The sequence below is a fragment of the Quercus suber genome, unplaced genomic scaffold (genome assembly GCF_002906115.3).
Source record: "Quercus suber isolate HL8 unplaced genomic scaffold, Cork oak 2.0 scaffold_598, whole genome shotgun sequence".
Taxonomy (NCBI): Eukaryota; Viridiplantae; Streptophyta; class Magnoliopsida; order Fagales; family Fagaceae; genus Quercus; species Quercus suber.
In genome coordinates, this window is record NW_027070042.1 from 147,518 (window position 1) to 158,167 (window position 10,650).

General features: G+C 34.2%; 1 protein-coding gene and 1 pseudogene across 1 annotated transcript; both read right to left on the bottom strand.

Moving 5' to 3' along the window:
* Positions 1–963: 963 nt before the first annotated feature.
* LOC112002510 (uncharacterized) lies at positions 964–3,390 on the bottom strand. The gene is made up of 2 exons (XM_024034665.2): positions 3,106–3,390; positions 964–1,296 (listed from the first exon to the last, which is right to left on the bottom strand). Exons 1-2 carry the CDS (start codon positions 3,366–3,368, stop codon positions 1,092–1,094), a joined length of 468 nt encoding a protein of 155 aa, XP_023890433.2. The 5' UTR covers positions 3,369–3,390; the 3' UTR covers positions 964–1,091.
* Positions 3,391–8,182: 4,792 nt separating this feature from the next.
* The window catches only part of LOC112009812 (berberine bridge enzyme-like D-2), a 14,743-nt pseudogene continuing 12,275 nt past the window's right edge, over positions 8,183–10,650 (bottom strand).

Genomic DNA, 10,650 nt, shown 5'->3' on the forward strand with positions numbered 1-10,650 from the left:
GATGAGGACCCTCTCCTTGGCTAATCTTGAAATCGGCATGGTGGACATATTTTACTTTGTTATTACTCCAGGCAAGTTCAACTTCGTCTTCTCTAGAGAGAAAACAAGACTTGGAAAGGCTATCCATTTCTCAGATGAGGAGGACACAATTTCTCTCTTTCTCTCAATCACTTTCATTTTTTTTTTTTTTTTTTCACTAGGTGGGAGAAGGTAAGCAGCACAGTGGATCAAGTATTAATGTTCTGAGTCTTTTGACTTATCTTAAAGCCCATTATTTCTAAAGCCCAAGAGTTCAGACTGAGCCTTGTTTTTTTGAATAGTAATTTATTCATTATTTCAGTCTATGTTGCCTAAGCCCATACATTATGCTTGCATTAGATTTACTTGATTCATATTTCATACCCAGAAAACACCTTAGCACAACACTAGCCCATATTATAATGCTTGCATTAAGGAAGAAGGCTATCTAGGTATACTTGATTCTTACACATACTGGGTGAGTTTCATACTTGAACTGACTCAACCCATGAACACCCCTATATAATGTGAGAGGGTGGTCTCATAAGATAATTTTCCTATAAAAAGTAAGCATATTTAACCACAAAATAAGGAAGAAAGCAATCCAGGTTACTTGATCCATAGATGAACTGCAATATGAGGCAAAAGGCTTCGGCACATCACTGGCCATATTATAATGCTCGCATTAAGACAGGACATTTAGGTTTACTTGATTCATAAATATACTGGAATATGAAGAAGAAGAGAAAAGGCTTCGGAATATCGCTAGCCCATATTGTAATGCTTATCAACACCTACTGACACATCCCAAGTGCAGCTCATTCCTTTTGGGAATTCGACCAAGTCACCGGCACCTATCTCGACTGACTCAGAAGATCCATCAGGAGTAACTTTCACTTTTCCTTCAAGCAGATAGCAGATCTCTTTTGTAAATGAACTGCAATATGAGGCAAAAGGCTTCGGCACATCACTGGCCATATTATAATGCTCGCATTAAGACAGGACATTTAGGTTTACTTGATTCATAAATATACTGGAATATGAAGAAGAAGAGAAAAGGCTTCGGAATATCGCTAGCCCATATTGTAATGCTTATCAACACCTACTGACACATCCCAAGTGCAGCTCATTCCTTTTGGGAATTCGACCAAGTCACCGGCACCTATCTCGACTGACTCAGAAGATCCATCAGGAGTAACTTTCACTTTTCCTTCAAGCAGATAGCAGATCTCTTTTGTATCGTATGTCCATGGGAATTTGCTTGGAGGACAGCCCCACCTGTTAACTCAAAATGCAGCACAACTTGCATAAGATGGCCAGAATAGAACCGCAATTGTGGAAAAGAAACACATCTATAAATTCAAAAAAGTATAGATGAAGACAGTTCTTTTATAATAATAAATGCACGTCATGAACATGAACTTGTAAGCAACATTACCTTTCTCCATATTCTTTTGAAATATTCAGCCTCAATTATCCTTTTATAGTTACATTCATTCCTATTTTTTTTCTTCCTAGCAATAGTGAGTTAAGAAATGAGAGATGTATTGCACTACATCAATTGGAACTCTTAATAATGAGCATTGTGAATTACACATGCATTCAACACATGAAAGAAGGTTCTTCCATTAGTAGGAGTAGAGTTAAACTCAAAGTTCATGCCAAAAGTTGATGTCAAGCTCAGCTTCATTTAAAATTGGCTCAAATTCTCAATCCAAAGACCAGAGCATCCTTAACTGATGACTAGTTTATTGTATGTATGTGGGTGCGCACATGTTAACTTCAAAGTTGCAATTTGAGTTCATTTAAACATTTCAAGAAAATCATTTTGACTATGCCAATGTTCCAAATATATTTGGCAGTATAAACACCATTATTAATTGTTGTATACTTGTATTGCCTCACAACAAACAGAGGCTACTTACATGGTAGTTTGTGGCAAGGAGGAAGATTATCAAGATCCCTTTTGCAATTAGAGAGGGGACAAGGTGCCTACACATGGAGCTTAGACAATTGAGCATCGCACAAGGCAAGTCCACAAAGCTCAACAAATTTAGCATTGCCAATGGTGCTAGATCAAACAAGAATTAATGTAGTCAGAGGTTCCATGGGTGTGGACACCCTGGGTCCCAAGAATGAGCGTGCAGGGCTGAAAGCTGAGATATGGTTCCCAAGTCCATGGATGGCATGCATGATTGTGAGAGACTGACATGAAGTTCCCATGGATGGTATACAAAGGACCATGGATGACATGTGATGAAGAAAATTTTCCATATGCACGGGGGAGCTAGTGGGACTTGTTTGTAGCCTAAAAAGAGAGGAGGAAAATATCTATTGTTGGGTATACACATGTAAGTGAAATTTTCAAATGGAGAAAAGATAAAATAGTTGAGGAATTAATATAACAAAATTAGGCACAAAAGGCTTTTAATCTTTTGGGTTAAGTGGTGTCCCAATAAGTTATATTAAGGTTTTAATTGGAATCTCCCAAAGCTATTATCTCCCCAACAACAGCTTATACACAATGTCTATAATCAAGGCCTTAAAGGTCTCTCTCTCTCTCTCTCTCTCTCTCCTGTTGGGAGAAGCCATTCCTTTCAGACTTAAACCTTCTAAGTCATAAACATGATACTGCTAATGTATTGTTTATTTGGCATTTCGTAAGCAGTTTTCCTGAGCTACAACAATGCGGTTATTGCTCAGTGCACACTGATAATTACCGATCATATTGTAAAAATGAAAGAAAGTTGGAGTGCAATATATACCAGGTGATAGCTAAGCAAAAGAAATTTAAATCAGTGATAAAAATGGTTTGGAATGGCAACGCATTTAGAGTTTCTGAGTTAAATTTATTTGTCAATTGTGATGTGATGTGGCAGAGAATATATACGTTGGGATGTGATTTTTGGAATATCCAATAAATAATTTAGCTGTGTGAAAATGAGGTGAAGATTGTCAGAGATGACCAATTTCCTTCTCCATTAATGAAAATGAACACCAAAAAAAAAAAAGATAATAAATAGTAAAAGTAAAACAACATAAGCTTAAAAAATGAATAGGAGAAAGAGAGAAGCAGGTAAGACGTACTTGGGCCAATTTCTGACACCAAGTTGGGTGAGCTTGGAGTCGGGAGGGTTCCTCTCGATCTTGATTCCAAGTTTCTCAGACTCAGTAGCCATGCTGCTGCTGCTCTCCGCCCTCACTGACACTATCCTCCTCCTGCTGCTGTTTCTTGGATAAGTAAAGGGTAATAATGAAGAAGAATGTTTGGTTTTACAAGTAGTAGTAGCAGTAGTAGCGTACATTAAACACTGACTTGGCCTTGGCATTAGACTCCCCACACACGCCATGCCTTTGACTGATTTTCAATATTCATTCATTGTCCTCCTTTTATACTGTACATATATAAACGAAAAATCTTTAATCTTCCCATTTTATTTTCCTTTATTTTTTTTAAAAAGAAAAAGAAAATTAGATAAATAGTCTACTGGTATTATTAATTATTACAACAAACACCAATTTTATTCAGGATGCATAGGTAAAGTGAGTAAATCTTTTCTAACCAAATACTAAGATCCTCCTCGTTCTTATATAGATCCAGTCAAAGCAAGGATCACACAATTACTTGCACCATTTAGAAGCATACGTTCACGATTACAGCGTAGTCGTATTAATAATGAGTATGTGTAATAGTTATAATTATTTTCCCTTTTTTCTTTTCATTCTCAATTTCTCATCCACTCACGCCTTATCTTTTAGGGTAGAACCAGAAGCAGCCACATATTTTAATGATTTCCAATAATTATTTGAAGCCAATTTGTCTGGTCCTTGCTTGGCATAGGTGGATTTGGAATTTGGAACAAAACAAGCAAGAAAGCTAAGAAGAGCTTAAGGCCAAACCGGATGAGCCAAGGAAAGGTACAGGCAACAAACTATATTTACCATTGAGAAATTACTCTTAAAGTCACATTTGACAATTTTATTAAAAACTTTTTTGTGTACAGTATATGTAATAGTCAAAGCTCATTTACTGTTTACAATTTGAGCAATGTTTATTGCACACCATGTATAAAACACACCATGAGCAATAGATTTTTTCATTATAGTTTTATACCCATTTACGGATTGGTGCTTTGTAAAGAAGAGAAATCGAGGGGAAAAATAAAACCCAAATCCAAAATTTAACCTAAATAGCATAAAATTTGGATTCAAATTATACATGATATAACTTTAAGTAATGTTACACCACCCAAAATTTTTTTATTAGATGTAAATTTTGATAAATCCACTACTAGATTATATTATTTTCATATATTTTTCATGTTTACAAAATTTAAAAATGATCAAAGATCAATAATTATGCCATCAATTAATTTTTGAAATTCAAGTTTTTGTAATTTAAAATAATGCATAAAAGATGAGTTTATGAATCGAATGATCAATTACATCCGATTGGCATGAATATTAGTATATAAGTTAAGAACATATAGAACATGTAATTCAAATGTTAGATTTTCAAAATATGAATTTAATAATAAGTTATTTGGATTGTGTAATATTGCTTATAATTATACCGTGTATAACTTGAACTTAAATATTATATATATATATATATATATAAAATATGTTAGACTATATTGGTCACATTTTAGAGACTCTTATTGGCGCAAGACAAATAGAACTAAGAGTTGATAAAATTGCAAATAGTTTGGAAAAGTAATTGACACCAATAGAAATTATTCGGGTTAGCAACAAATTAAGCTGTGTAAAATTTGGTGACTAAAAGGGAATCATCGTGAAAATCAAAACAACTAACCCAATGGCTGTGACCGAAGCCGCTTAATTTCTTGACAAATTCTTCCGTTTAAACTTTCATTTTAACAAATTTACAATTTATAATAAATTTTCTTTTTGTAATAATTTTCAATTTAAAAGTCAGACGGTCAATTCTAAATATTTCCTAGAGTCCATAATGTTAAATGATTACTTTATGTAATCTTCTCAACTTTGCAAAACTTTTTGAACAATTTGTCATATTTTCTAACCTATTTTCACATTTAACAAAAATTCAAGTTTTCTAGCCACTATAAGACTTTGTTATAAATTTGTGGTTATGGTCCCGGCTAATCATTCATACTTTGAATAATAAACAATTCAAACAAGGTTTGTGTACGTGTGTGTATCGGATTTCAGGGTTTTTCTTGTGGATCCAAAGAATCCGTAGAGATCTAATTAACGGTTTATTCTTAAAATAGACATTTCTTGTAGTTATAACGCTGCATCACTTGCGTGATTGAGATTCTCTATGGTTATATCAGTGTATATGTGAATCGAAATGAGGCATACAACTTATTGTAAAAGTGACATGATAAGATTTGTTTGGTTAATTATAGTCATAAGGATGTGTTACATATGCATATTGCAAAAGTGATTACAAGGATTTGATTTGTTATATCGTATTATAGATATAATGACATGTATATGCACGTACGCAGAATGTCATATTTTACTTATATTTATTGAAGGGAAGTATAGTACTAAAAGTAGTGTGTGGAGATAGGGTAACGAAAAAATCACAGAAAATTCAATAGTTTTTACGATACTCATTTCTGATATCAAATGGATAATGCCAAGGTTTTCAAAACCAAACCGGACCGGACCGGGAGGTCAGATTGTGAAAACTAGGAACCGAGATGAAAACCGGTTTTTTAAGCATAAAAAAATCGAATTTTTTGTTAATTTTGTGAGCCCTTAAAACTGGGGTTGGACCACACAAACTGGTGGCAAGAACCATGCGGTCCAACCCCTTAGCAATTTTTTTTTTTTATGAAACAACTTATCACAATTTTATTCTACTTAATTAAATTATCCATCTCTTACAAAGAATAAACAAAATTATAATTAAAATCCTTCAAAGATATTCAACTTTACTTCAAAAATCAACCATAAATTTTAATGTTTTCATAGTTATTATTTTATTTTATTAACTTTCTTATTTAATTATTAAATATATACTTGAAAATCATTAAATTTAGCGAGCTGGGCTCTCCGTTTCGATCTGGGCTCTCCGGCGAGCTGGGTCTGGGTCGTGGCGATCGTGAAGCTGGGCTCTCCGGCGAGCTGGGTCTGGGTCGTGGCGATCGTGACGTTTGGCTCTCCGGCGAGCTGGGTCTGGGTCGTGGCGATCGTGACGTTTGGCTCTCCGGTGAGCTGGGTCTGGGTCGTGGCGATCGTGAAGCTGGGCTCTCCGGCGAGCTTGGTCTGGGTCTCTCTCTCTCTCTCTTCGTGCTCTGTTTCTCTTTTCCGGAAAATTGTGTTTGAAGTGAAAATGAAAGCTGAAATGATTTTTAGCCTTGACCATTGGTCAACGGAAATTAATTTCCGGAAAATGGTATTTTCGTGCGCAACCAAACACCGGAAAATACTGAAAAGCATTTCCGGAAATGCATTTCACCCGATTCAAACGCAGCCTAATAGGGAATCATCGTGAAAATCAAAACAACTAACCCAATGGCTGTGACCGAAGCCACTTAATTTCTTGACAAATTCTTCCGTTTAAACTTTCATTTTAACAAATTTACAATTTATAATAAATTTTCTTTTTGTAATAATTTTCAATTTAAAAGTCAGACGGTCAATTCTAAATATTTCCTAGAGTCCATAATGTTAAATGATTACTTTATGTAATCTTCTCAACTTTGCAAAACTTTTTGAACAATTTGTCATATTTTCTAACCTATTTTCACATTTAACAAAAATTCAAGTTTTCTAGCCACTATAAGACTTTGTTATAAATTTGTGGTTATGGTCCCGGCTAATCATTCATACTTTGAATAATAAACAATTCAAACAAGGTTTGTGTACGTGTGTGTATCGGATTTCAGGGTTTTTCTTGTGGATCCAAAGAATCCGTAGAGATCTAATTAACGGTTTATTCTTAAAATAGACATTTCTTGTAGTTATAACGCTGCATCACTTGCGTGATTGAGATTCTCTATGGTTATATCAGTGTATATGTGAATCGAAATGAGGCATACATCTTATTGTAAAAGTGACATGATAAGATTTGTTTGGTTAATTATAGTCATAAGGATGTGTTACATATGCATATTGCAAAAGTGATTACAATTAAATTTTAATGTTTCATAGTTATTATTTATTATTAACTAACTTTCTTATTAATATTAAATTAATACTTGAAAATCATTAAATTTCCTCACATATATAGATATATTAGTCAATTTTGCTAGTTTTATAAATTTAATATAATATTTGGCTTTAATTAATTATTAAATTATGACATCATCATGGTTGACTTCAGTTCGACTACAAAAACCTTAAACCTCTTTTTTTTTACGGTTCAGTGAACGGTCTGAGTCTGAAAATCTTGGATAATGCATGTATTGTTAACCTCTGTGCCTTACTNATCCTTCAAAGATATTCAACTTTACTTCAAAAATCAACCATAAATTTTAATGTTTTCATAGTTATTATTTTATTTTATTAACTTTCTTATTTAATTATTAAATATATACTTGAAAATCATTAAATTTTCCTCACATATATAGATATATTAGTCAATTTTGCTAGTTTTATAAATTTAATATATATATTTGGGCTTTAATTAATTATTAAATTATGACATCATCATGGTTTGACTTCAGTTCGACTACAAAAACCTTAAACCTCTTTTTTTTACGGTTCAGTGAACGGTCTGAGTCTGAAAATCTTGGATAATGCATGTATTGTTAACCTCTGTGCCTTTACTGTTATCACTTAGTGGGGTTTGTCTATGATTTGTACGTAGTCGCATTGAAGGCAACAATAATTTAGCCTGAATGAAGTTGGCTTAAAGTACATTCTTATCTAGTAGTATGCTTGGAACTCAATATGTAATGTAATCATAGGATCTAATCGAATTAATTAGGTCACATTTGTTGTCCTTGTGTTCTGCGACTTAGCATATATATAATGTGTGGCTGCAGAATTTAATTTGAGTTTTAGTAAGAGAGCAGAGATAAGCACATAGAAACAGGAAAAACTTTCACATTAGAAAAACAATACCAACATATCTAGTTTCCGTCTGTGATTCTATATTTTATGCTGACACACTAGAATACAGATTTTAATTTGTTGGTAACTTTCCATTTTACATCTCAGGATCTCACTCTTTATTTCTTTGCTTTGTAACTGTTTGGGAATTTGGAGGAATACCTTGTTGATTGCGAAAGACATTATTTGGATCAATGAGTGTCTTGACTCTAACTAGTCTATCGTAATTTTTCAAGAAGTACTTTTCACCCCATAGCCTGGCAATCTCTACGGCATCCTCTGGTTGAACACTAGTACTAACCAATTTCATCACTCCAAGGTCGAAGTACATGTAATTAACAAAAGCAGCCCTAGGACCACTTGAAACAAATGGTGCCATTGAATTATAGAATCCTCTTATCCAATCTATGTACTGGCTGCTTTTGTTATTATCTTCTTCTTTCCAAGTCATCAGATACTGAATTGAAAAAAGGATGTGACGTAGGACAACAATAAAATAAAAGATAAACCCTAGGAGTCAGCACCAAGCAAAACTGAAGTCAGCATCAGTAAAAAGAAAACATACGTTTTTTTTTTTTAATAATTCTCAAAACTGTCTTATAATAATTCCAAAAAGTGTTTAAATAGCTAACATAAAGAAACCCTAAAGAAACCCTAATTATTAAATGTTTGGGCTTGCTGAAACTCAAGCCCAATGAGTAATAGGCTCTAGCCATAAGGCCACAGGTTGGGCCGTTTGCTTTTTCCTCCTATACATGCGTGTAATTGGGGGCTTGTACCTCGTGTCCGCACCAACTTCCCTCGGGTGAAAAGAACTCGACTCCGTCGAGTGGAAATCTGAAGAGCTTTGATAGTACTCCAGCAAGTCAGGATCCAGTCGCTGTAGCTCATCTCGAGTAATTCATGTGCAATCAGAATCTGGTCACCCTCGCCACCGAACTAGGAAACGGTGAACTCCTCCATCCCTGTAGAAACAATCTATTCATCTAAAATAGCATCAATAGATTCTTTATGTGCATAAGGTAGATTTAAGGGTCAAGGGGTGGGAATATGGGCATCAATAGGATTAGGCAAAGACTCATCAAAAAGGGTATCAGGAATAGCTGTGGGGCTTTTATAAGCAACTAGATCCTCAATATTAAAGGAGGAGCTAATACCATAATCAGGAGGAAGCTCAATGACATATGCACTTGGGCCCATTCGTTTCAAGACCCTGAATGGTCCGGCACTACGAGCCTGCAATTTCTTAACGGTCCCAGAGGGAAACTGTTCAAGTCGAATCTGATTCATGACATAATCCCCTACCTGAAACTCTGCATGACGCCGATGAGTATCAGTATGAATTTTATATTGAGAATTACTTTTCTAAATTTTTTTACGAATCTCATTATGCAAATCATGAATATGTCTTGCAAATGCCTCAACAGACTCAGAAATCCTAACATGTGGGGACATGGGCAAAAGATCTAAAGGCTTCCTAGGCGTATATCCATGCACAACTTCAAAAGGACTAGCGCCTATAGACCTATTGACAAAGCTATTATAAGCAAGTTGGGCTACAGGAAGAATTGAATCCCAATTTCGATTGGCTTCACCCACTAGACATTGGCCAATTGACAGGTCGATGACTTTACTACCAACTATCTTGGCAACGCCCCTCTTAAGGCCAGGCCAATAGAATTGACGTTCCACTTCCTTAATTGTTTTGTCCCAGCCAAAATGACCTGCAAGGCCTCTCGCATGTATCTCCCAAACTATGAAATCTCTCACTAAAGACTGAGGGTAGACATGGCAAAACGGGTCAGAATTTTCTGACCCGACCCGACCCGACCTGAAAAATACCCGACTCGAACCCGATTTTTTTGACCCGAAGCAAAAACGGTTGACCGTGACCCGACCCGTGTTTTTTGAGGGTCAACCCGACCCGACCCGACCCGAACCGAACCATTTTTTTATAACTTTTTTTTTTTTTGGGTAAAAAAAATAGTAAAACTAAGAATATATTGGTTTAATTGTTTATTGTGAACTTTAAGGAAACAATTGATACATTTATATAACTATATGCAAATTAATTGAAAGATAAATTGTTGAACATTCTGTAATGAGTAAATATTTTTAGATATCAAATAGCAAAATACATGCCAAGATAATCTGGTTACAGTAAAGTTAAAAACATAGATTTAAAATTGTAGATATGTGAGAAATATTCACAAGTGTGAAAATAGTGAAGCTAAAGTATCAAATTAGCATAAATTATGAATACTTAGACCTATTTTTTAATAATTTATGTCCAAAATAAACGGCTTTTCAAAATAAATTATGATATTCCTAGAGTGTGTGTTGCTTAACAATAATATGATATTCATAAAAGAGACCATGTATAAATAAGTAAGCAATCAAATTTTAAAGTATATCTCAAATTGAAATAGAGTGTCAACCACAACTGATAATAGATTATAAAATTAATTTTCAAGATTGTAAATTTCTTATATATTTTTATTCTTTATCAAATGAGTTATCCAATAAGTCATTTGTAATTTTGTTTTATATTTGGAATGTTGATATTGTGTAGAAATAAAA